Here is a 23,850-nt window from a genome sequence, read left to right on the forward strand (position 1 = left end):
AGGAGCTGTTTGTGGTTTCAAAGGAGGTCTCAGAGATAATGAAAAGGGAAGGGGAAAAAAAAGAAAAGAAAAGAAGGAGGAGGATGAGGCGGAGCGAAAAAAAAGGCTACTTACATTTCTCTTCCTTTTTGCAACAAATTCGAGGGAAATGGTTGGATGATGGCTGACACCTTGTGGACGACTAGACAGTTTGTCCCCTTGTATCAGAGGGTAAACCCCCCACTGCGTTGTTGAAGATAGCAGTAGTAGAACCCTTTTTTTGCTTTTTCTTTCTTTCTTTTTCTTTTTCCCTTTTTTTTTTTTTTTTTTTTTTTCAATTTTTCTGTATCGCCCCTCTGATACCAATGATAGGTATATACCCGCGATTATCCAGTAGTAGTTCTTCTTGGTCTCTCTGCTTTTTTTTGGCTTGCTTTTTGAGGTACTAACTATATATGTATGTGCACATACGAAGTACTTGACTTAATGACACCGCATCCCTTTCTTATTTATTTATTTATTCCTAACTCGTAGTTTTCTAGTATTTTATGACTATTTATTTTGAATTCGCTATCGCATGTGACCCCATCAAAAGAGAGAGTCCCCTTTCCTCCGTCTATCCAGGGTGAACCGGACCGTAGCCGGCTTGGGTGAGAGCTACCGGCCGAGTCTACGGTTAAGGTGATGATCTGAGGGCCGCAATTCGGCTTGCATCCGAAGCAGTGCGCTTATTTGAGTTGAGTGACGAACAGCTTGTGATCTCCGTTTCTCCGCGACCGAAAAAAAAAAAAAAGGGAGAGAGGACTGCTGGCCGAACTCTCGGGAGTATGTACGCGGAACAGTAAGGACGGAAGCGATGGAGGGGAGGATGTAACATTTTCTCTCTCAAACGTAGAGTTATACGAATTTGTCCTGAAATTCATTTGTCCATTTCTATATTGTTTCGGTCAAACTCGTACAGGGTGTTTCTCTTTTTTATGTGTATTCTGTATACTTGGTAAATCCCGACAGGCAGGCTGTTAAGTAGTCTTCATTATCCCAGACTGCATAAAACTATAGTGAAAAAATAACAATAGTAACTATACAGAATCCTGACTGGAAGGTGAAGGGGCCTGCTTTATGTTGCTGTACTTTGATATGTTTGGACGCGCCCGAGACTTTTTAACTGGCTTCGGCGTTTTGTTGAGCAAGTTGCTGTTTAGTTACTAGTTAACTAGCTTGTCAGTAAGGTTCACGTCAACTCCTTGTGCCTGAGCGGGTTTTTCGCCCCCCTTGAACAGTTTGCCCCTTCGTCCGGGCACCGCGACGGCATTGAATAACCCTCTTGCAGATGACGTGCTTACTTTGCTCCGTCGAGTGTCTAGCTATGATGACTACCAGAGCATGTGCAGCAGATGTACCTGGAGCTGGGACTCCAACGTGAACTTACAGTCGTCCGCGCTCCCTGGCAGCAACGAATTGCCGAGGGGAAGTTTTACCATGAGTGGTGCAGGCGGTATAAATAGCGTTATCCATGTCTATGTCCTTTGACGATGTAACGCCCGCCGCCATAACTATTCTGCTGTCAGCCACCCCCATCCATCGGAACCTTTCAAATCTTGATCTCTGGATGGGCTGAGATCCTCCCTGGAGAAAGCCCCCGCATTCACCGTCCGTCAAGGCGGTACAATAAGGTTATTGCTGCCCATCGCTGTCAGTGATTGCACCAGCGCTTCGTGCGACAACTCCCCGGCACTTTGTCCGCCATTCGGCGCCCACGCTTCCTTTCAACTGCTACATATAGCTATGTGAAGCTTAAAAAGGCCCGCTTCCCCGCTGTCGAACCTGCAATCTTCTTATCACCGCAAAATCCATCGCAACGAGCGTCGTCCGTCCATACCCGTTTGTCTCCAGGCCTGCGCGGCGATTTACGGGGAACGTCACTTGCCGCGTCACTCCACCACCACCACACCGCAACAACGATGGACTCTCATCCCCAGGACAGGACTTACTCCTTGTCCCTTCGCGACCCGGAAGCTTTCTGGGGCCATCACGCAGCACACCTCCATTGGCACAAACCCCCATCCGCAAGTCTTCGCCGAACAACAAAGCATCTGCCCAGCGGCACAAGCCACGAGCACTGGTCCTGGTTCCCCGACGGCGAGATATCCACAGCGTACAATTGCGTCGACAGACACGTCCGTAACGGCAACGGAGACAATGTAGCCATCATCTGGGAATCGCCCGTCACTGGGTCGAAGCAGAAAATCACGTATAAGCAACTTCTTGAAGAAGTAGAAGTGCTGGCTGGCGCTTTGAGGGAGGAGGGTGTGAAGAAGGGCGATGTGGTCCTGATATACAGTATGCTTCCTCAAATCCTCCCCCTTCCTCGTCTTTGACAGCGTCCGAACTAACTGTGATTACTCTCATAGTGCCCATGATCCCTGCAGCGTTGTACGCTTGCCTTGCTATTGCAAGACTGGGCGCGGTACACGCCGCTGTCTTTGGCGGATTTGCCGCGGCTTCACTGGCGCAGCGAATCGAGGCGGCCAAGCCACGTGCCATCATGACTGCATCGTGCGGTGTTGAAGGCAGCAAAGGTGTGGTTGATTATAAGCCGCTGGTCGAAGGCGCCATCGCGAAAAGTTCATTTAAGCCGAGTAAGGTCATAGTTTGGCAGCGGGACCAGCTACGATGGGCCCCGATGCAGAAGCTGGAGGGCCAGCGAAACTGGCAAAGAATCGTGAAAAGCGCCAGAAATAGAGGAATCAGAGCAGAGGCAGTGCCGGTTAAGAGCAATGACAGTCTGTATGTCATTTATACCAGCGGTATGTTTTTGTATTTCTCTTAAAAATTTTAGAAAGTGCGTCAGATTTAATGTGTTTGTTGTGTAGGGACAACTGGTCTACCAAAGGGAGTAGTCCGAGAGGCTGGAGGACATGCTGTTGGCCTTAACCTTTCAATCAAATATTTATTTGACATCAAAGGTCCAGGCGACGTTATCTTTTGTTCCTCAGATATCGGCTGGGTTGTCGGCCATTCATATATTCTCTATGGACCACTTCTGGCAGGAGCAACAACAATCCTTTATGAAGGCAAACCCATAGGCACGCCGGATTCCGGTATCTTCTGGAGACTAGTGGAGGAACACAAAGTCAATATTCTCTTCACAGCCCCAACTGCTCTCCGTGCAATTCGCAAAGATGATCCTGATTCACGCTTATTTGAGGAAGTGGGCAAGCGTGAAGGTTTGAGACACCTAAGAGGAATATTTTTGGCTGGTGAAAGAAGTGAGCCAAGCATTGTACGCGCTTATCAGAACTTGCTAGATAAGCATGGTGCACCTGGTTCAATGGTGATTGATAACTGGTGGACATCTGAATCCGGCTCGCCGATGTCTGGCCTGGCGTTGAGAAGCCCAATTGGCTTAGACCATAGCAGCAGAGACTCGCATAAGCCATTTCCGGTCAAACCAGGCTCGGCTGGGAAACCTATGCCAGGTTTTGATGTCCGTGTTGTTGATGATGAAGGGAATGAAGTGTCAAGAGGAACAATGGGTAACATTGTTCTTGCTCTTCCGCTTTCACCAACAGGATTCACTACCCTCTATAATGATGATGAGCGCTTCTTTAAGGGGTACCTGAAACGATTTGATGGCAAGTGGCTAGACACCGGCGATGCAGGGATGATAGATGAGTCTGGCTATATTCATGTCATGTCGCGATCTGACGACATTATCAATGTTGCTGCCCATCGCTTCAGCACAGGTAAGGCTCCCCACCCCCGTTTCCAAGTTGTACCTCATCTCCTGAAAAAAGGCATCAGCAAGCTAACCTGAAAATCTAGGTGCAATTGAACAAGCCATTCTCTCTCATCCCGCCATTGCCGAAGCATGCGTCGTCGGCATCCCCGATTCCCTCAAAGGGCATATGCCTTTCGCTTTTATCCACCTACGCGATGCGCCGTCGGCGCCGCTTCCCGCAGTTCCATCGCAAGAGTTTTTCACCTCTGTGAATGCTCTTGTGCGTGAGCAAATCGGTGCCATTGCCTCTCTCGGCGGAATCATCCAGGGCCAAGGCATGATTCCCAAGACACGAAGTGGGAAAACCCTTCGTCGAGTATTGCGAGAGTTGATCGAGAACGCGTCTGTGGGCAAGTTCGACGATAAAGTCAACGTGCCACCGACGGTGGAGGACGCAGAGATCGTGGAAGTTGCGAGAGAGAAGATTAGGGAGTATTTTGCCAACAAAGAGAAAATGCAGACCAGAAGTAGGCTGTGAATGGTTTGTGAGTTTAGTTTATACCTCCAAATTGACTTTTTCCTTTCCTTTGTTTTTTTTTATTTTATTTAATTTTTTTTTTTTTAGATTTACCCGTTTTTGTGCAAAGCATTGCGAATATTTCAAGCACTTGCTGAAGTTTGTGCGAATGTTTTCTAGCGTGTGTTGCTCTTGATATCTGTAAAATTCTTATGTTTTTAGCAGCCTCATGAGCTTTGTTTTAATTGTACGCATTTATGTATTTGTGATGATACTCTCAAGCAGGATGATCGGTTCATTATTCAAGGCATAAGATGGTCCCAAAATATGTATACTTATGGGGCACTCCATAGATAATGATTTTTTGGTCAATTTCGCATGCAGAACATTTCCCAGGACTTGCATGGATATAATCGGAATGCATCATCGCCTGATATTCGGCTTACTTGCCGGCTCTGTTCCGACTCCCGATGGAAACAAGGAAAACAGAAACTCTGTCTAGCGGGTTCCTGGACTCGGGGAGCCATGGATTCGATGTTGAGATTCGGATAAGATTTGTGCATGGACTTATGCTATCATCGTCATAGTGGATTTTGGGAGGGTCTATGTGAATAGAACGACCAGGCAGGTCAAATCATATAACGAAATCCCTTTCGGAGAGGCGCTGGTATGTCCACTTCAACCCCTTCTGTCTCAGCAGATATCAACCTCATCCTCTCGTCATCCACAAGCCCTCCACATTCACGTTCCGTTCGTTCCAACGCACAGTTCTGCTTTATGAGATGCAACCGTAGCATCACGGCCATCAAACCCGCCAGCATCTGCAGTGCAATGCACAGCCCCAGTGCCAACCGGTACTGGGGCGCATCTCGATCTCGATACGTGTACGGTGTCCATATACTCGCCGAGTTACCTACCGAGTTAATAAACGCGTATGCAGTGGCACGTTTTGCCGGCGGCCGCGGGATAGCCCCCGCGACCCAGGAATAGCATGTGGACATCATCGTGAAGACGAAGGACATGATGAAGAGCGAGAGATACCGGGGGCCAAACGAATCTGTGGTCATGAAGATGATGAATCCGAGGATCGAAATGGGAATGGGATAGATGAAGAACCAGAACCGACTTCCAAGACGATCGGACATGCGGGAATGGAGAATGCTGTATACGAGCGTGAAGATGTAAGGAGGAGCGACGAGTAGGAGAGAAATTGTCTCGTTGTGACCGAGGGTAGCTGTGAGTGTAGGGAAGAAGTTTTGGAAGCCGCTGGCTCCCGTGATGGACATGTAGGCAATGGCGAGGAGGTAAGTTTTGATATCGGTAATTGCCAGTCTGGAACCCGTTAATTGACTCATGCCGCCTTCACCATCGATGTCGGCTTCAGCGGCGTCGATCGCAAGCCGCCGGTTTGCGACGCATTTCATTTCAGATGTTAAAAGCCTCCATGTGTCTGGGAAATCTGGTAGAATCACACAAATGAGTGACCCAATGGCAATGGTGATGATGCCTTCAATGATGTATAACCATTGCCATGGAGAAAGGCCATAGCTTCCAGATAACCCATTCAATATACCTGCGGCAATCAGATTTCCAAATGCGCCGCTAAGTAATGAGCCAGAATAAAAGATGCTCATTCTGAGAGTCAGCTCTTTCTTGGTGTACCATTTTGAAAGATAGAACAGGACGCCAGCAAAGAATGGGGCTTCTAGTCAACAGAGATGACGGTTAGCTGCCTTGATGAAGTCAAACGGAGCGATGCTGGCGCATAACGTACCGACGAATCCAAGGATAAGACGACACGCCAAAATTTGCGGATAGTTCTTCACGAGACTGGTAGACGCTGAAACAAGGCCCCATGCAATCGTGGAAAATCCTAGATATAGAGACGGCCGGCCAACGTAGTTGAGCAGGAGATTGGATGGGACTTGCATGAGGATATAGCTGACAAACAGGATGGAGAGGCCAGTTTGGTACTGTGACGGCGTCAATTTAAGATCCCTCTCAAGGCCCTGTAGTCGCGCTGCAGCATAATTATTGCTATTTAACACCCGTTAGATTATTGTTAGAAAGGCGAATGAAACGACGGAAATCGATAGACAAACCGATCAATGTAATTCATCAAGTAGACACAGATGATCGTAGGCATGATCAATACATCAATCTTCCAGCGAAGCTATTTCTCTATGACCAGCTTCTCGGGGGTAAGTTTACTAGGGTCTTTGATATATTCTTGGGAACTGCTGTCGCAGGTCGACTCAGAATCTGGCAGCACATCACCGCCATCTGCCATGTTGTTGTGCTGGTCTCTTGGGCACGACTTCGCTTTAAATAGTATGGCCATGCAATCGTACTCTCATAGAAGGGTGGCGACTATCGTGGCTAATTATATAGTTAGGTCCTACCTACACCTCATGGGAGGGGAGATGGTACTTATGAGGAAGAAAGCCACGGCTTGCTGTAAATGGCGCTGATGTTGCACATCTGTAGCGCGAAGTCCAGCTAAATACCAACTGTGCCACGGCCTGGGTATTGAGCAATGCGTCCTTCCAGAGCAGAATGGTGAGTATCCGGATGGAAACAATTTGTTATTTCGATGTCATCTCATCCTTATGATCTTCAACTAAATCCTACGCCCGTTAGCTAACCAGTTATTTACCCTCTCTACGGAGTGCAGAGGTTTCAAACCTTCTTCCTTTCTCCCTTTACAAATATCCTTTGTTCACTCCTTCTATTCTACTTAATTCTTCTCAATTCCTACTACTTCCTCCCAATAATGAGACATTTCCCATCCCGCCCATATCTTAGATAATTGCAGGATGCCATGGCTTCCATCCACCCGGTCTAGTCCCAAAAAGCTTAGGTTCTCCCTTTAGCCCTATGGGCATTGAGAAAATGTGCCCCTAAAAGCATGTTCATGCTGGTCTGGGGGGTCATGAATACAGGAATTGCCAATCCTCCTGAGCTCAATTGATAGTCAAGGCATTCCGCGCAGGCTCCGAGTCAACAAGAATTGCCGCGTGTGTTTGGCCGCACCCGCAATATGCATGCGGATAAGGGCTGTTCATTGAAAGTACCGCCGGCGTCTGCCTGTATGAAAGTATTCGCGAAGAACTTCCCTTGAAGCTAGAAACAATTTGGTTCTCTGTCAAAAAATAGTGGGTAAGACCGCATTACAGAGTGTACGAATCCAAATCCGTATCCTGCGCGTTATCTAGCAGGGAGCACGACGAGCAGCGTGCATCTGCTTGTAGTCTTTACTATATGTCTAGATGCCTCATCACAGCGAGACCGGGCCTGATTGTTGCAAATGAAAGAAAGGCTCATCCACCGCCACTGGAGCTGAAGAGTATCCACAGTTTTCCATAGCAAAGATGCTTTTCAATCGTGCTAGTTTGATCAACGCATTATGCCAGGTTAAAGGCACTCCCCAAGGCTACTGCCCAGTTAGCAACCTCGAAAGTTCCGGTACCCAGCAATATTGGGCAATATGTCGCGTTTGCACTGTGACGGTGCGTGTGTCTCGGGCGTGCCACTTGTTCTGCGGATACACATTGAAGGCCACGAGCTCAATATCGCTTCAACAAGATATAGATATTCAAAGCAAGAGCCTCAAGCCACTTTGGACAACGGACTGATCTGGCAAATTGCGAAAGGTAGTCGGCTGAAGTGAGGTTTGACCATTATTTTCAGATACGTATGAAGCACATCCGGCAGCTGGACGTACAATGAGAACATCGGGAAGATCAAGGCGAGGTCGGGCTTGTTGAAGCCCAAGGCCTGACGTTGATAGAAGAAGGTGAGGGCGGTGTATCCATTGGTCTGTCGCTGATCGTATCACTAGTCCATTCCTCATAGTCGCCTCAAAGGGAGGCGAATGGAGTAAAACCAACTCAGCGCACGAAAACGCCACCCGAAGATCTGTGCGGAGCATATGATAAACAACGGTTGGGCCTGCCCTCAATTTCTACCCGTTCCGGAATATCCTCGCGGCAATATAATCCCAACAGCTGCCAGATATTCTTCCACTATGCGGTTCGGAAATCGAGTGCTGATGTAGTTCTGTACAACACGGCTGCTGTTCCGAAGAAGCTCGATATTGTTTTAATACCGATCCTGCAAGCGTGCCTGAACCCATCACATAGAATGCCGTCTATGCCATACGGTACAGAGTAGTCATCTCTTCAATGCCTTCCGGTAACCCCGAAAAACCCTCTGCCGATCGACACGAACACCGCACCAACCCCCGCCCCCTTTCGAACAGCGAAAGCGAGTATCGTTATTGTACAGAGGGCGGAGTACGGGGTATGGGATTTTGGATTCGCTGAAGATGAACGGGAAAGCCCAGAAGGGACATGATTCGTATTTCCGCCCGTGTTAGTGTTTGGGAGCTTGCTTCGCCACCAAATGCGTTATTGTCGTCCGGGATATTGGGTACGTATCACTAAGCACCTGTGCTTTGGATACCTACTCCGTACAACAAGATGTATGTTCGAATGGCCTCTTTGAAATGATCTGAGCATCGGGAATGGAACGGCTGAATCCCGGCTTGCACACCCGCACGGAGCACATTGCAGCGAACCCGAATGCTCCGTGATGGAGCTGTCGATCGGTGTAGTGTCTACCTAAAGATCATCCATCTGACTGTCACACGGCGCCCCGCCCCGGGCAAGGATGGATGGGAGGATTCTGGACTCCCAGGTTTACGAGTATTGTGAGATTTTTCCGGGTCATTCTTAGGGGCCAGGAGTCTGGGCGCCAACATCGCCTGGTCCACACAGCTCAACGACGATTTTAAGTGCCTCAAAACTAGGCAACTTATGCGATTGCGGACGATCAACATTGGTATCGGCATAAGACCAAAAAAATACTCGTTGTGCTCCTTACCTGCTGGCCGAGAAATTCCCAAAATAGAGATAGAGAGCACGTTAACGGTAGCATAAATATTATGTAAAACCAATGTTACCATTAAAGCAACAAGCAAATAGCCGCCAAGTTGCCCATCTGCTGTAGATACATTTGAGAAGTTCATGATAACATTGGGATAATTCCACACATACACGCCACTCCCCTTATCGCTTCCCAATTGTAAAAAGAGAGATTGTATCTTTTATGCACATTTTCACACACCACTCTCTGCTCTCTTTACAAGCATCGTAGACCGCCCCGTACCTTTCCAGGAGGGATTACATTTACAAGAGGAAAGCGAGACCGAGGACACCAGCAAGACCAGCGCCAGCACCGGCAACGACGCGGGAACCGGCACCGGTGAAGTCAGGGGGAGCTGGGATGGTGTTGCTTGGGAGGTTTCCGGTACCGCTTGGCTGCTGGGGAGGTTGGACGGCAGTGCCGTTGGGGAAGACTGGCGGGTTGACTGGAGGAGGGATGACACCAGTGCCAGTGGCAGCAGGGGGGCTGGAGGAATGAGTTAGTGAGCAGTGACGGGTAAGCTTCCATGGGGTATATTCTATGGATACTCACCAGTCGTTGCACTCAGTGACGGTGGAGGTGATGATTGGGCGAGTAACAGTGCATGGGCAGTCGGTGATGGTGAGAGTGGTGGCCTGTGTAAATTATTGTTAGTGGGATCCTGCTATTATCTTTGGCCTCCAATGTTTGCCAAACGCAAACACAGCCGCGAAAACAAGGGGACGAGAGCGAAACTGACCTCAGTCACGGTGTAGGTGTTGGTGCCGTGGGTGAGGGTGGTTGGGCCAGGGCAGTAGGTGGTGTAGGCAGTGACAACCTCAGTGACGACGGAGGTGGCATTGGTGTTGACGTAGCTCGCGGTGGCACCGGCGGCCAGGATGGCAGAAGCAGCGATGGAGAAACGCATCTTGTCTAGAAAGGTCGGGATTGCCGATTAAACCAACGTAAAGATTAAAAAGCTCGGGGTGTGCGAGACGCGCGAGGGTATAAACTGGAGCGGTTTGGCTGAGCGAAACGAATGGACTCGGTTGATAAACCGGAAAGGAGTGGACTTTTAGGATTAAAGAGCGGTGCAGGTTGGGATAAAAGAGAAAAGAAGAAGAGAGAAGAGGAGGGAGAAGAAGAGAGGGAAAGCGGACAGGGAAGCGAAGGGTTTAAAGGGAATTTGGGGGGTTTGCGCGGGCTGCTAAAATAGGGGCGGTCACCGGGGGGGGGGGGGGCGCCGGGCTGCCCAATGGGAGCGTCGCCGTCCCTCTGCCGTGGTTATGCAAGGGGCGCAGAACAGCCAGCCAGCCAATTGTGCGCTCTGTTTCTTTTTTCTTTTTTTTTTTTTTTTGGCTTTTGGTGCTTCATTTCGATCAAAACACCAATAATTTCTCGCCTTCTGCACGTCTCTCTCTGGTCGCCTGGCTGCTGAATTCTAATAGGCCATCCATTCTGCCTTGTTTTGCCCTGAGAGTTACACATCAACTCCAGCAAAGCACTGACTCAACTGTGGAAATGGCAAGCCATTGGCTTCGGGATTGGCATTCCACCCGCATGGCTGGTTGAGTTATTACGATAGTTTCTCCGTGTGTGTGTAAAGGTTTCCATCCCGCCTTGGACATCTGGCAGCCCTCTGATGACATGTTCATTGGCAACGAGCCCACATTTACACACACACACACACACAGAGAGGTGTGCCTATTAAATTTTGGGTGTTTGAAAACGAAACATCTGTTTTCCATCACTCCTGGGCAGGATTACCTCCCGTTTCAATCTTGAGTTACCATCGTTTCATTCCCTTAGCGCTGGGAAGCGTCTAGACCCTGATTTGGCAGATCGCTGGGCAGAGGGTTGCCAGCGTCTCGACTCCCCTCCCCTGGCTCGGGATCGCTCTCTCGTTCCTTTTTGCAAGCTAGCGTCCCCGCGATAGGATCAACCGGGATTCGATAGTTGGCGCCACTTGTCAGGAACAGCCCAACACCCAAAGATCTCGCTTACGATTCGCCTTCTTCCCGACTCGTCATCCCCACCGAAAGGCGTCATTTACCAAACTTTTTCTCGACTTTTCTTTCTTTTTTTATCGCGATGATCGAATAACCGACTCTTTTGCTCTGGAAGTCGACATAAGAATACATAAAATATGCGGGTTTTTAACTCTCGCCACATTGGAGACTTCCCAGCGCAAGATGGAAAATCGCTGCTCGAACCGCGAATCGCAGAGCTGAAATCTGAGTTTGTTTATCCTAAAGGCTTCGTCAGCTTTGTGGGTTGATGAGCTCATGGCTTTCAAGCTGAGCGCTTGGGGCTTTTTTTTTTTGGTCGAGTCAGGTTAGCAACAGGAGAACCAGATCTCAGATCGAACCCCCTGTTCCCCATTCACCGTTGGACGACTGCAAACTCCTCCCTTTCGGAGTCCGGAATCTAACCCTCACTCGGAGAATTTTTTTTGTTGGAGAGCATGCATTGCACATTTCGTCTCTTGGATGACGGATGACTCTGCATGGAGCACACGCGTTCTATTTTAGAGATTGTCTAGTCGCGATCCACGGACGGCGAGATCAGCATCATGTCCCCTTTCAAGGGCCTCGCTTATCTCTTTGCGGAGCTTGTTCTCTGGAAAATCGCAGCTGATAAGCAACCCACTTTTGCCCCATGGCTCGCTGCATGCAGATGAGATAACTATATCGCTCACCTGCCTATTGAGGACTCCGCATGCATCGAAATAAGCGGATGATGGTGGCTTCAGAAAATTTTCACGTCTTTGATTTTTGATAACTTCGCGGCTTGAGGACTTACTCTGTAGAGAGTATGCGAAGTGTTTATTTTGTCATGCTGAAATGGCATGGCATGCTAGGGTACATCTCCAGCGTTGAGATCATCAAATAAAAATATTATGCGGACGTCCAGTGCCACAAAACACATAATGAAAGCGAATTTATGTTGCATATCCAGAATCCGCGGCCCTGCTGTCGAGTCCGGTCTAGCCGGGCATGAGGTACGCCAGGGGGTTAGCTACTGTCAGTCAATATGTGGGGGAGGCACGGGACGGGTGGAACATTCTGGGCGTGAAAGAATGCCTTTCATATTTGTTGTTCATGCAAAGTAGCGTCTGCTTCTGGTTTGGATGGTTCTAAAGAGAGGGAAAAAAAAAAAGAATAACAAAGGAAAGAATGGGCTGTATGTCCGCAAAAAGCGCGCTTCCTCCACATGAACATAACAATAGGCTGTGAGAAAAGTGACCAAAATTATCTGTCCCAATGAACAGGAGTGCGATGAAGAATGTGTTCGTGGCGTTGGATGGGTATCCGTGACCTGCCATCCGTCCATCACATCACAACACAACCATGTTTGCAAAGGAAGGGAAGTAGTAAACTTTAATTTCAAGTGGGTGATGGGTTTGTGATGAGGTGAAGCAACAATCCACAGAACCTTCCAGCCTTCATATCTGCGTGCTTTTTCTTTCTCTCTTTTTCCTTTTTTTCCCCATATTGCTATGGAGCCGAGACATTGTTTCATTCAGAGAGAGTGTTGATGGGTTCACACGGAAGAGTCGGGTAGCCTGAGATGCTCTCATTACTCTACACAAGGTAAAAGATGACTCAATAATAAACAGCAGTTTTTCAAACGCTTTTACATACTCCAAGACGGGAGAGCGTTGCAGGAAGTTAAACACCAGCCCAGGATAATCACTAATTGGTTAAAGGGATTGAAGATCTCATCTTGTATGTATTTTTATGTACGCACATAAAGCAGATGCAGCAAAACACAACTTTTAGGGGACAGAAAAATCTTATACAAAAAGCTCCATAAAAGCTCTTCTCCGAGAACTCTTTCTTTGCTCTTTGACAAATCACTGAAGTCTATGAATTTTCAAGCCCACTCTTGAGTAACAATTGAACGACGAACACATGTCAAACTGGGCTAACTGGTAACGAGAGTGAGCATGGACTAGATTAGCACAAAGACTTTGCTCCCTCAGCTTGCTCGATGCGAGGGGGTTTACAACGACATTCGAATCCCTCCCGTCATGTCTGCGGCATGCCACTAGAAAACTCTTCGCGACAAAACGGTCTCGAGATGTTATAATAACCCAGTGGCAAGTGTCGTTTCTTTCAAGACACGATACACAACCTTTTTCTTTCCAATCAGATGAATTCAAATTGTCCCTTCAAAGGATGGTGAAGTGGACCCAGGACATATCAGCATCGCCCGCCAGATCAGCTTTTGAGAGACGGATAAGGCGAGGGCTGGTAACTGCCGAACAGGCCATCTCGTCATCTTGGATTTAGTTGTGTGAGGAAAAGAAGAGAAGAAAAAGAAGGGAAGAAAAAGAAGAGAAAAAAGGCCAGCGAAGATACCCGCGGGAAAGGGAAGGTTTGCACGCCCGGCAGCATCACGTGGAGGGGCGCTAAACCCGGGAGGGCAAGGTGCTCCCCGGGAAAGCCACTTCGGCCGACAAGCAGGCCAGAATGCTGTCATGGCGGGCGACTACAGAGCGCAGGGAAGCGCTTTGCTGCGAATCCATTGTGCTTTTATTCCTCCACGCCGACCTGTCTTGTCCTTTTCAGCTCCTTTCTGGAGTGTCTAATTGCTAAAACTAATAAAAGAGATAAAATCCTGGTGCCAATGTCGGTCAATCGCTGCGGTCGCCAAGCTTCAAAGCTGCTCCGGTTATCTGGCGGGTATTCGAGAGTGGCCTGTGGGCTCAGATGGAGTCATCCTGCAAGACGAGTTGCTCAATGGCAGAGCGTTGCGTCTGTCCACACTGATGGCCATCAGAATGTATGAATGCGACTAGCCGCAACCTTCGAAGATGTCGCTAACTATCATGGCTAGATGCTAGCGGAGAAACTCGAGCAAGCTGATCCAACTGTGTATAAGATTATCCAGAATGTATGTGCCCCTGCCATTATGCCTGTTTGATTTTACACGATCCTAATTCCCATGCAGGAAAAAAGCAGGCAGAAACATTTTATCAACCTGATCCCCTCGGAGAACTTCACCTCCCAGGCTGTCCTCGATGCGCTTGGCAGTGTGATGCAAAGTCAGTTGTTGGCTCCAGCACGCCTTGCTTAACGGAATCTAACCAATTGGCCGTAGATAAATATTCTGAGGGATACCCAGGTGCTCGGTACTACGGTGGGAACGAATTCATTGACCAAGCTGAGCGCCTCTGCCAGCAGCGCGCTCTGCAGGCATTTGGGTTGAACCCAGAAGAGTGGGGAGTGAACGTCCAACGTGAGTCGCCCGCAACAACGTCCTAGCATTGTCGTGCATCCAAAAAATCTTACGCTTCACAGCCCTATCTGGATCTCCCGCCAACTTCTACGCATATTCCGCCGTCCTCCAGCCCCACGATCGCCTTATGGGTTTGGACCTCCCTCACGGAGGTCACCTTTCTCATGGCTACCAAACACCCACAAAAAAGATCTCCGCAGTGTCTAAGTACTTCGAGACGCTTCCTTATCGTCTAGATGAATCTACTGGTCTCATAGATTATGCCAAACTGGAGGATATGGCCACATTGTACCGACCAAAACTCATTGTTGCAGGAACATCCGCATACAGCAGGCTGATTGATTATCCCCGCATGAAAAAGATTGCTGACAGCGTTGGAGCATATCTGCTCAGTGACATGGCCCATATTTCTGGGTTGGTTGCTGCTGGTGTCATTCCATCGCCATTCCCACAGTCAGATATCGTCACAACTACGACACACAAATCGCTCCGAGGGCCACGCGGCGCCATGATCTTCTACCGGAAGGGTGTCCGTAAACACGATGCTAAAGGAAATCCTATCACGTATGATTTGGAAAACCCCATCAATGCCGCCGTGTTCCCTGGCCACCAAGGTGGGCCCCACAACCACACAATTACCGCCCTTGCCGTTGCTTTGAAACAAGCCCAGAGCCCAGAATTCAAAACATACCAGCAAAGTGTATTGGAAAACGCAAAGGCCTTGGCAGCCCGCCTCGGTAACTCTACAAATAGCGGTGGCTTGGGCTACAATATCGTGTCTGGTGGTACCGATAACCATCTTGTTCTCGTCGACCTGAAGAACCGTGGCGTCGATGGCGCACGCGTGGAGAGAGTTCTCGAGCTCTGTGGTGTGGCAAGTAACAAGAACACCGTGCCAGGTGATAAGTCTGCAATGAAGCCCGGTGGTCTCCGAATGGGCACACCGGCCATGACTTCCCGTGGCTTTGGACCGGAGGACTTCTCTCGCGTTGCTGATATTGTTGACCGCGCTGTCATCATCACGCAGAAGCTTGACAAAGCCGCCAGAGCTGAAGCGGAGGCCAAGAATCGGAAGAACCCCACGAGCTTGAAGGCATTCTTCGAATACCTCGGACAAGGAGAGGAGGTCTCGGAGATTGTACAATTAAGAAAAGAGGTTGAGGACTGGGTGGGAACATTCAGCCTTCCGTGGACTGAGGAATAGTTAGAGTGTGATCCGAGCGATACGTATATTTCTTAAGTACGGATGATGGATGATGACGACTTAACCCTTTTTCGCCTGTATCCTGGCCTTTTTTTTGTCATGCTCTTCTTAACAAGATGCGAGATGTGCTGTTACTTTGTCACCTGTATAAAATGGACGACCTTTTTTGATATTTTATTTTTGGAAATCTAGTCTCCCCGAGATCTCTTGATAACCCGGTAATTTGGGTGTAGAGCCATTTGAGAAGTATTGCTTTGGTAGGCTACACACTTTTTTGATTCCCCTGATTGATTCCACGCCAGACATCTCGCTTGGAGCTGCGAAGTGGTTTGGATGATGCCGCAGAATCCAGCTTCAGCGAGCGATATACATGCGGATCAAAGAGAAGTTTGAAAATGTGTTGCTTTCGACTTCTACTCCGGCTCTCCTCAGGTGCTGGCGGGAAAAGGAAGGGGACAGCGATTGAAACCGGAATGTTGACGCTGAAGGTATGGCTTGGCTAGTGGAAATGCTGCAGGATGCATTTGCATTTAAGGCGATTGGGAAGATAGTTAGCCAGGTCTACAAGAGCAAGTTGTATGTAAAGGAGCTTGTGGAGGAGATTGAGTTAGTGGATCGTTTGCAGCAGAGTAGGTATTTTTGGGAAGGGACAGCGCTTTGCAAGCAACAAAAGCCATTAAGGCAACAGATAAAAAGGTGGATACGGATCCGTAGCTGATTGGAATGTAAAGGATGAGTATCGTTTTTCCCGTTTAATTGAGGTATCTCCAAACATCATTTATTAAACTATAGTGATATTATTAGTTCGTCAACCCTGGCCACTCTGACGCTTTTATTAGCTGGCTGTAGCAAAAGAGAAGCTTTTATAGTCAACTCACCGAGTTTGGTGTGCTCCGAATTTGTTTTTGAGACTTCGACTTCATCACCAATTTTGATATGGGAACCTTCGCAGCCTCTGCCTAGAAATCCGTAGCGTCCAAATATAGGGCTGTATTTTGTCCCCTGATCGATCCTCCTATCCTTCATGAGCTTCTTCAAGACGGCACCCATCTCTCCAGTCCCAGGGGCTCCAGTGTCAAAGTCAATGTTGATGCTAATACATCTCGCACAGTTATTCGTCAAAACCAATGTAATATCATCTTTCACCTTGAGTTCGCGCCAATAATCTTCTTCAAACTCCTTAGGCGCACCTGAAATAACGATATTGGGCCGGAATTTGGTTATGTCCATTTTTTCCGGCAGTCTGGCCGACACATTGTCCAAAGAGGACTCGGAGACCACGAGATATGGTGCCACATCCGCAAATGTGATACTGTCTGGATCATTTGTATCTTTTCCGACCCAACCACCAAGAGAAGTGACGTTCTCGGCCACACGCGATAACCAGCCACTCTGGGTTTTCTCTTGTTCCGCATTTGGGGACATATTCCCCAGAACGGTTCTCCTGTTGTCGCCGATGTAGGCAAGGATGACGTTGAAGCCGAAGCAGTCAGAGAACCAAGAGTTATATTGCTCTCCCATATCATAGGCATGTGTCGGACTTTGGTGCATAACAACTTTGAAGGTTTTCAGGTTGTCAATACGAGGCTTCAAGGGTATATCCAACGTCTTAATGCAATCCTTGTCATTCTGACTCATGGGTTGCCGATATGTTACGATGATCTTTCCATCCTGGCCTTGGGCATCGTCGGGGAAGACAATGTCCGTTAAAAACAGCGCCATTCGGGGGAAATTCGGGACGTGCATGTTGACCAGGCGGCCGTCCTCTTCCACTTTAAGGAGCATAAAATGGCGGTCGTGAGGAAATCCATGAATTGTCAGCTCAGATTCGGAGAGGGCAGTTGGCCGGAGGGACTTGATGGGATAGACGTAGAGCTATAGAAGGAGGAGAGCATAATCTAAGCAAGACCATCCAGCTACCTAACTACTAGACATGGGATTGATAGATTGGATCGTAAATTCAGATAGAATTGGTGTGAACGGCACATCAAGGAGCTATGATATTCTACTTACCTGGCTTATCTTCATACTTGCGGCGTACTTAAGAGCTATATACTTTGGGTGCTGTAAGTTCTTAGAGACCCAAGGGTTGTGATCAGGCGACGTTGGGCTGATGGGCGAAGAGGGGCCTTCATATAGGGCTGTCCCACCTTTGCCAACGCTCACGGTACAACAGGGCCGACTAGCCCCGGGACAGGGCGGCTCTGGGGTATCGGCTGCTTTGTCAGCCTCACAATACCCGACCTGGACAACTCCGGATTGAATTGCCCTTTTAGGAAACCGGGTCGCTCCCCGGTCGCTTTGGCTGTCAGGGGAATGCTGACTCAGCACACGTTTATCTCCACGTGATCTCGTTGTGGCCAGATGACTGCGCCACATGGCTGTGTGTGTGGCTGGAACATGAAGGCTGCCACATGATGACATCATCCACTGCATTTCCACACAAACCGGGGCTGATTTGCATGATTGTTGGTGCGAGTGAAAAGGCGGCATGATGGTTGATGCTGCATGCTCTTGAGTTGCAGCAGCTGGTAACCGTTCTGCTCGGCCTTTAGGGGAGAAAAAAAAGAAGGGTCTGCCTCTCCACTAAGAAGATACGTGTCGACAGCTGATTTCCAATGCGGATTGTGGTAGCTCTAGGGAACAATGTATCCCTTTCCAAAAACACCAGGCATTTTTGCGTTTAGATTTCCAAGGTTAACCATAGCGCAGCCAAAACCGTGGACGCCTTTAACCGTTAGCCGGCTTTTTGCATGAATCATCGGTGTATGTGCTCCTGCTGTTCTTGAGCATTCTCCATGTACAAATATCATCAAAGCTTCGCGTCGTTGACCGGTGGTTTGATGGCGTTGGCATGTAGGCAGGGTTTTGGGCTGTAACGGCCTCGTCGCTTGGAAGCGCCCTGTCACGACCGACCTTGTTCCTGGGCTTGCATGCAGGCCATTTCTTCGTGTTGTGATTCGCCTTTCGCAGGCTCCCTCCCACCATCGTCTTTCGTTCAACCAACGAGATCGTTCCATTACCAAAATAAAATAAATCAGACTTCGCCCTCCTTCTAGAATCTCGTTGTCATTCTTATCCACCGCCCTCCAGCCCGTTTCCTTGAATTTCAACTCTCTGTTTCCTGCAAAGCCTTTATCACCCCTGTTCGAGAGGAGAGACACAAGAGTCATAGATTTTTGTGCTCAGGTCGGCCATCGGACTGTGGGGAAGCTTATCTAAGGAGCGGCGTAAGGCTGAAAAGACGGTCAGCGCTTCATTTCCACACATTGACATCCATTTCGCTCTTCCACCATGGAGAACGTCACGGCGACGACGGTACGTCGAAAAGACACCACGAAGGGCCCGCCGCTGCGGATACTGTGCCTCGGTGAGTCGTTCTTGTTAATTCGCTCCGCAAAGGTGGCGCAACATCCAGACTCCTGCGCTTGCCAATGCCAGAAACCTAAACTAATGTGTGCTGTGCGCTTCGATTTTAGATGGCGGCGGAGTGCGTGGATATTCGATGCTAATCATCCTCCAAGAGTTGATGTACCGAGCATACGTAGAGTCGGAGGGAACCGCACCGCGACGTGATCAAATACCTAAACCATGCGACCACTTCGATCTCATCGCTGGAGCCGGAACCGGCGGGCTCATCGCTTTGATGCTGGGCCGTCTGCGGCTTGACATAGAAACATGCAAGAATATCTATCCTCGCCTGACGAAATATGTCTTTGAGACGGACAAGACAATTGCCGGCATTCCGTATCGATCAACATTGTTCAAGGCATCAAGGCTGGAACAAGCAATCCGTCAGTGCGTTCGGGAATACACAGTCTCTGAATCAGAAGGAAATGATGGAAGCTCGCCGTCACTTTCAGGAAGCAATTACATGGATACCGCTTTGTCGTGCCCGTCGTCCACCAGCGTCGCATCCGCCCTCCCACCAAAACGGCTGAGCCGATCCAGCGCACATCTATCTCGCACTTTGAGTACCAGTAGTGGGCAGCTGTCACCTTCGCCGCCGCTCTTGTCGCCGACCATGACGAGTCGGTCGCCTTATTCCACCATGAATGAGTCATCAAGATGGGGAAATCCTGACGCTTTATTATATGACAATAGAGAAAATCGGACGAAAACGTGAGTGGCCCCGTTCCATTATCAGTATCCAGACTTGAGCTTTCCATCCCAATAGTCATAAAGGGATTGATGGGCGAGACTTTTTTGTGGATCTTGAGCGTCGATTATGTCAGTTTTGTTTTATTTTACTGATTCCCTTTTTTTTTGACAGAGCTATAACTGCGTATTTCAAAGGAACACCCAGAAATGGACCCGCGACACTTCTACGTTCGTATGATTCGAGAAAGGAGCCTCCTCCCGACTTCAACTGTACGATATGGCAAGCAGGGCGTGCGACGGGCGCAATGCTTCATCATTTCAAACCTATTCAGATAGGACAGCAGGTCTTCCTTGATGAAGGAGGCGGAAAATTCAACCCATCCCCGCAAATACTCGACGAAGCAACTGTCAATGAATGGCCGGGACGAGACGTCGGCATTTTTGTGAGCGTTGGTACGGGCAAACGGCCTTCCGGGACAAGTAATAGGACGCATGAGTGGTGGGAAGATGTCTTCGTAGAGTTTGCAGAAGCGCGGCGAAACCTGATTTCCAAAATCGAAGGATGTGAGACGATCCACCAATACATGCTAAAAGAGCATCTCGCGAAAAGAAATGTACCGAAAGAAAACTACTGCCGTCTAAATGTCGAGATCGGTGTTGGAGAATACGGAATGAATGAGTGGAATCGCCTGGCAGAAATCAGCACCAATACGCGAATATACCTGGCGAAGAACGAAGTTCAGAGGATGACCCATGATGCAGCGGTCAAATTAGCCAGAATACATCGAACACACCGTCGCATTGAGGCCCATGCAGCTGCAATCGCCGCAGCAGAAGCCCGCGAAACTACCTTGATGATGCGTCCTTTACCTCCTCCTCCACCACCGCCCCAGCGACCGATTCCTCCAATTCCATCCCATCCTCCGCAAATTTCCCCGAATCAGTCACCCACAACGTTGCGTCGGCCTTCTCACCCTTCTCATACACAGCCGGTCTACGAACTCCCGGCGATAGAACTCCCTGCGGATCCAACTCCCATTTCACAGTTCACAGCACCTCCGAGCCAGCCCAAAAATCCCTCGCGCCTCTCCCACATTAGCGTCTCACCACCAGGCAGTAGACATAGCATGGATCAATCTCACACAAGCTCTCCACGCGTAAGCAGCGATACCTTTATCTCCGACGCTGCTCCACCACGCCCGCCGAAGACGCCAATGCCACAAGCAGCAAGGCCAGTAAATACTGTCAATAATACCACGCCTAATAACGATATATCGGAGAACGTGATTATCTCTATGCCTTCACCAACACAAGGCGCAAGCAGACCAATCGGCACGACGGCTCCTAACTCGAATAAATGGAAGCCACCGTACCCGGACGATGGGCCGCCTCCGCCGGTGAATAAGTTTCGCAAGCCAACGTCTAATTCACGAGGTTAATGACTTTCTACGGTTTTATAGTTTCACTTCTTTTTGGTTTTCCACCTACGCAGTACTCAGGGTTGTTTAATGTCATGAAGACACAAAGTGTTTATGTTGTAAATACCGAGTTAGCACCTTGCAATGGCTCCTTTCCTTCTGATTTCAGGTGGAATATTATGAATTTTTGTTTTACAGCATGAATAGCATGGGATGTTTTGGCTTTATTCCCTTTTTCATTCTTTTTGCCTTTTTTCTTTTTTTTTTTTTTTTTCCTTTTTACGGGGGAGGCCATAATGCTTTCGAAAAGATGAGCATGCTGTGCGCTCTGGGGTATTATGGAGTTATGTTGCATAATGCTAATTTCGTCTGTTCAAATTTCAGAACTCCCTAATGAAGCTCAAATTGTACAGATCTATGTTAAGCATTCCCCCCTTTTTTTTCTCTTTTCGTCAGTGTTTTGCTCCTTTTTTTTTAATGGCTCTTTTGTTATCCCGGCGAACGGATCATGTGCTTGCTAGGTCTCGAAATCGCCATATCTAAAGTCCTCGCATATGCGCCCTTGAGTTTTAGACTTTTATCACTCTCAGAATAAGCACCTCGCAAACAGACGTTGCGGCGCATATTCAGAAGTTGTTCCTTCGATGAATCCATATTAATTCTTTGGGTTCCTCTCCGCTTTCGCCCTAGTCTGTCCCTCATGTTCCTGGCCATTGATTTGCTCTTCTTGGCAGTCCTGCCGCTGGTCACAAGCGCGATTCTCGACTGCGTTGCCCTTGTTTCCCCCTTTATATTGCTGGCATTCCAGGAACTCTTGAACTTGGTGGCAACCCTGTTCATTCGGACTATTCTTCATCTCCTGTGCCTCTTGTCCATCGACTTCTCGGTGTCCCTCCTGTCCCGCGTCTCGGTCATATAGAACTTCTCCCGAAGCCGATGATCCTGCTTCCCCCCAAAGAGCCATGCCGGCCTCAAACAGCGCACTGCCAAATCTCTCCGCGATTTTTCTGTAGATCGCGTCTAGGATTTCAACATCGCTAGTAACCCTTGCACCGACCCATTCAGTTGGAACGTTCCACGGAAACGGGAAATTTCCGCTTGACCGGCGCGAAATGAAGCTTGGATATTCGTAGAGGGTGTTCCAGGCTGCGAAGACGGCGGAACATGCAGCGCAAATGGGCTGGGAGGAACCGATACATGTAAACGGTGGTGGATGGATGCGATGGGTCGTGAAAAATTGGAGCAGCTGAATGGGGGGGTGCAGGGTGACCCGACAAGTGTTGTTTCGCTTGGATGATATTTCGCCCAGAGCAGTGAAGTGAGCTTGAACACCGGCTTCGTATTCCGGCTTGATCGCGAAGTTGCGGTATGCAAGGCCCTGAGTGAGGACGGCCTCCCAGCCATTGGTGTCGATCGGCAGCGCGGTTGGGATGGGCTGCGGGTTGAAGTCGTCAACGTACACAACTTCAAGAGACTTGTTGCTGAAAATCTGAGGTGCCTTTCCAGACTGAGCAACGCGCTCCAGAGTATTGATCGCAATATGGAGCTCGACGAAGTGTCGGAGATGCGAGAGAATAGGCTCCTCTGTGAATTGAGAGGAGTGTGAGTTGTTGGGCTCTTTCCTGCGCATTGCTTGGAAGCACCACATACCTTGTTCAGGGATCATCGCGCCCCAGTCTTCAATTATTTTCAAGGCGTCGTCCCCTTGTTCAAAAACGCGATATGCAGATTCCAAGCGATCCATCTTGGCTGGAAAGTCTGGGTGTAACACAATGCTTGCGGGGTCACGGCCTTGCTTGGTCAACAAGTTCGCAGAATCGCACACCCAGTCGTATTGCTCGATAAGATAAGTCAAAGGCTCAAGCCACCAGTGGAATTTTGGATTGAAGTCCTCGAGCTCGTCTCCGACTGTGTCCACCATGATAGCCTTAAACCGCGACATGTCGTCGTAGGACTGATGGATCCACTTAAGCCACCGCTTGAAACACTGACGGTAAACAAGTCGCATCAGACTATGATAGGTGTCTTGTGGCATGGTGGGTGGCCTGGCCTTTTGAGCATCCGGCTCTCCCTCGGGGTGTTCACGCTCAAATTCCTCCTTTTCAATGTCGAAGAGCTCATAATCTTTAGCCCGTTTTTGCAGGAGGTTCCAAATATCCTCGAGAAAGATGGTTTTGGAAGCTGTGACTTTCTGGTTTGTCGATATGTATATGACAACCGCGCGCTTCGAAGCATCGGGATCTTGGTCAAGCTGGATACCAACTGCATAAAGTTCTCCAGGACGACCATCCAGTAAAATTGTTGCCACGGCATCCTGGACTGTGAACTTTTCTGCAAATTTGTCGGCAGGACAGTTGGCAAAAGCCCGATGGCGTTCACTCAGTGGTTCCACATTGGTAGTGCTTGCTAAAGTCACCAAATGGTTGATGTCCCTGGCAAGAGCTTGCTTTTGTTCAGTTTCATCATCCATCTTCACTCACCTGGATGAAGTGAAAAAGGCCCTAAAGATCGGGACCTCAGGAGGAAATAGAGAATGTCAACAGCTGAAGTGCAGGAGTTGAACAAGGGCAGTATATGAGACGAAAATCACAAATGTGCAAGCAGCAATGAGGAAACCTCTGCCATGCAAGCTCATAGCAGAATGAAAGAACTTAGAAAAGTGAAAACAGCAGGAGAGAAAAAAGAGAATGAAAGAAGTTGACGACATAAGCAGGCGGGGGTGAAAGGACGACATCACCATGGGAACTCATTATGCGACGCC

General features: G+C 48.8%; 8 protein-coding genes across 8 annotated transcripts; 3 read left to right on the forward strand and 5 right to left on the reverse strand.

Moving 5' to 3' along the window:
* Nucleotides 1–1,445: 1,445 nt before the first annotated feature.
* On the forward strand, nucleotides 1,446–4,611 carry D8B26_002218 (uncharacterized protein). Its single transcript, XM_003066145.2, has 4 exons — nucleotides 1,446–2,319; nucleotides 2,391–2,786; nucleotides 2,853–3,725; nucleotides 3,805–4,611. The coding sequence occupies exons 1-4, from the start codon at nucleotides 1,941–1,943 to the stop codon at nucleotides 4,236–4,238; spliced, it is 2,082 nt and encodes a 693-aa protein (XP_003066191.1). The 5' UTR covers nucleotides 1,446–1,940; the 3' UTR covers nucleotides 4,239–4,611.
* Nucleotides 4,612–4,846: 235 nt separating this feature from the next.
* D8B26_002219 (uncharacterized protein) lies at nucleotides 4,847–6,363 on the reverse strand (the record flags this gene model as incomplete). The annotated part of the gene is made up of 3 exons (XM_003066146.2): nucleotides 4,847–5,922; nucleotides 5,992–6,254; nucleotides 6,320–6,363. The coding sequence occupies 3 exons, from the start codon at nucleotides 6,361–6,363 to the stop codon at nucleotides 4,847–4,849; spliced, it is 1,383 nt and encodes a 460-aa protein (XP_003066192.2).
* Nucleotides 6,364–7,812: 1,449 nt separating this feature from the next.
* On the reverse strand, nucleotides 7,813–8,148 carry D8B26_002220 (uncharacterized protein; the record flags this gene model as incomplete). The annotated part of the gene is made up of 1 exon (XM_066123756.1): nucleotides 7,813–8,148. The coding sequence occupies one exon, from the start codon at nucleotides 8,146–8,148 to the stop codon at nucleotides 7,813–7,815; it is 336 nt and encodes a 111-aa protein (XP_065979831.1).
* A 1,041-nt stretch (nucleotides 8,149–9,189) lies between these two features.
* Nucleotides 9,190–10,295, reverse strand: D8B26_002221 (uncharacterized protein). The gene is made up of 3 exons (XM_003066147.2): nucleotides 9,883–10,295; nucleotides 9,696–9,778; nucleotides 9,190–9,629 (listed from the first exon to the last, which is right to left on the reverse strand). Exons 1-3 carry the CDS (start codon nucleotides 10,048–10,050, stop codon nucleotides 9,407–9,409), a joined length of 474 nt encoding a protein of 157 aa, XP_003066193.1. The 5' UTR covers nucleotides 10,051–10,295; the 3' UTR covers nucleotides 9,190–9,406.
* Nucleotides 10,296–13,754: 3,459 nt separating this feature from the next.
* Nucleotides 13,755–15,772, forward strand: SHM1_1 (glycine hydroxymethyltransferase shm1; the record flags this gene model as incomplete). The annotated part of the gene is made up of 5 exons (XM_066123757.1): nucleotides 13,755–13,910; nucleotides 13,965–14,021; nucleotides 14,079–14,172; nucleotides 14,229–14,366; nucleotides 14,429–15,772. The coding sequence occupies 5 exons, from the start codon at nucleotides 13,755–13,757 to the stop codon at nucleotides 15,568–15,570; spliced, it is 1,587 nt and encodes a 528-aa protein (XP_065979832.1). The 3' UTR covers nucleotides 15,571–15,772.
* Nucleotides 15,773–16,315: 543 nt separating this feature from the next.
* Nucleotides 16,316–17,949, reverse strand: D8B26_002223 (uncharacterized protein; the record flags this gene model as incomplete). Its single annotated transcript, XM_003066149.2, has 3 exons — nucleotides 16,316–16,393; nucleotides 16,449–17,445; nucleotides 17,584–17,949. The coding sequence occupies 3 exons, from the start codon at nucleotides 17,947–17,949 to the stop codon at nucleotides 16,371–16,373; spliced, it is 1,386 nt and encodes a 461-aa protein (XP_003066195.2). The 3' UTR covers nucleotides 16,316–16,370.
* A 776-nt stretch (nucleotides 17,950–18,725) lies between these two features.
* D8B26_002224 (uncharacterized protein) lies at nucleotides 18,726–21,468 on the forward strand. The gene is made up of 3 exons (XM_066123758.1): nucleotides 18,726–18,940; nucleotides 19,050–19,692; nucleotides 19,844–21,468. Exons 1-3 carry the CDS (start codon nucleotides 18,865–18,867, stop codon nucleotides 21,108–21,110), a joined length of 1,986 nt encoding a protein of 661 aa, XP_065979833.1. The 5' UTR covers nucleotides 18,726–18,864; the 3' UTR covers nucleotides 21,111–21,468.
* A 276-nt stretch (nucleotides 21,469–21,744) lies between these two features.
* On the reverse strand, nucleotides 21,745–23,559 carry D8B26_002225 (uncharacterized protein; the record flags this gene model as incomplete). Its single annotated transcript, XM_003066151.2, has 2 exons — nucleotides 21,745–22,673; nucleotides 22,740–23,559. 2 exons carry the CDS (start codon nucleotides 23,557–23,559, stop codon nucleotides 21,745–21,747), a joined length of 1,749 nt encoding a protein of 582 aa, XP_003066197.2.
* Nucleotides 23,560–23,850: the final 291 nt, after the last annotated feature.

The sequence above is a fragment of the Coccidioides posadasii genome, chromosome 1, assembly GCF_018416015.2.
Source record: "Coccidioides posadasii str. Silveira chromosome 1, complete sequence".
NCBI lineage: Eukaryota > Fungi > Ascomycota > Eurotiomycetes > Onygenales > Onygenaceae > Coccidioides > Coccidioides posadasii.

Bases quoted from the DNA above. Each gene is read 5' to 3' on its own strand.
- D8B26_002218 (XM_003066145.2), top strand. From the start codon at position 1,941: ATGGACTCTCATCCCCAGGACAGGACTTACTCCTTGTCCCTTCGCGAC. The intron at 2,787-2,852 runs GTATGTTTTTGT...TTTGTTGTGTAG, and splicing joins GTATGTCATTTATACCAGCG to GGACAACTGGTCTACCAAAG. The intron at 3,726-3,804 runs GTAAGGCTCCCC...CTGAAAATCTAG, and splicing joins TGCCCATCGCTTCAGCACAG to GTGCAATTGAACAAGCCATT.
- D8B26_002221 (XM_003066147.2), bottom strand. From the start codon at position 10,050: ATGCGTTTCTCCATCGCTGCTTCTGCCATCCTGGCCGCCGGTGCCACC. The intron at 9,779-9,882 runs GTCAGTTTCGCT...TAATTTACACAG, and splicing joins ACACCTACACCGTGACTGAG to GCCACCACTCTCACCATCAC. The intron at 9,630-9,695 runs GTGAGTATCCAT...TCATTCCTCCAG, and splicing joins GTCACTGAGTGCAACGACTG to CCCCCCTGCTGCCACTGGCA.
- D8B26_002224 (XM_066123758.1), top strand. From the start codon at position 18,865: ATGGAGAACGTCACGGCGACGACGGTACGTCGAAAAGACACCACGAAG. The intron at 18,941-19,049 runs GTGAGTCGTTCT...CTTCGATTTTAG, and splicing joins GCTGCGGATACTGTGCCTCG to ATGGCGGCGGAGTGCGTGGA. The intron at 19,693-19,843 runs GTGAGTGGCCCC...TTTTTTTGACAG, and splicing joins AGAGAAAATCGGACGAAAAC to AGCTATAACTGCGTATTTCA.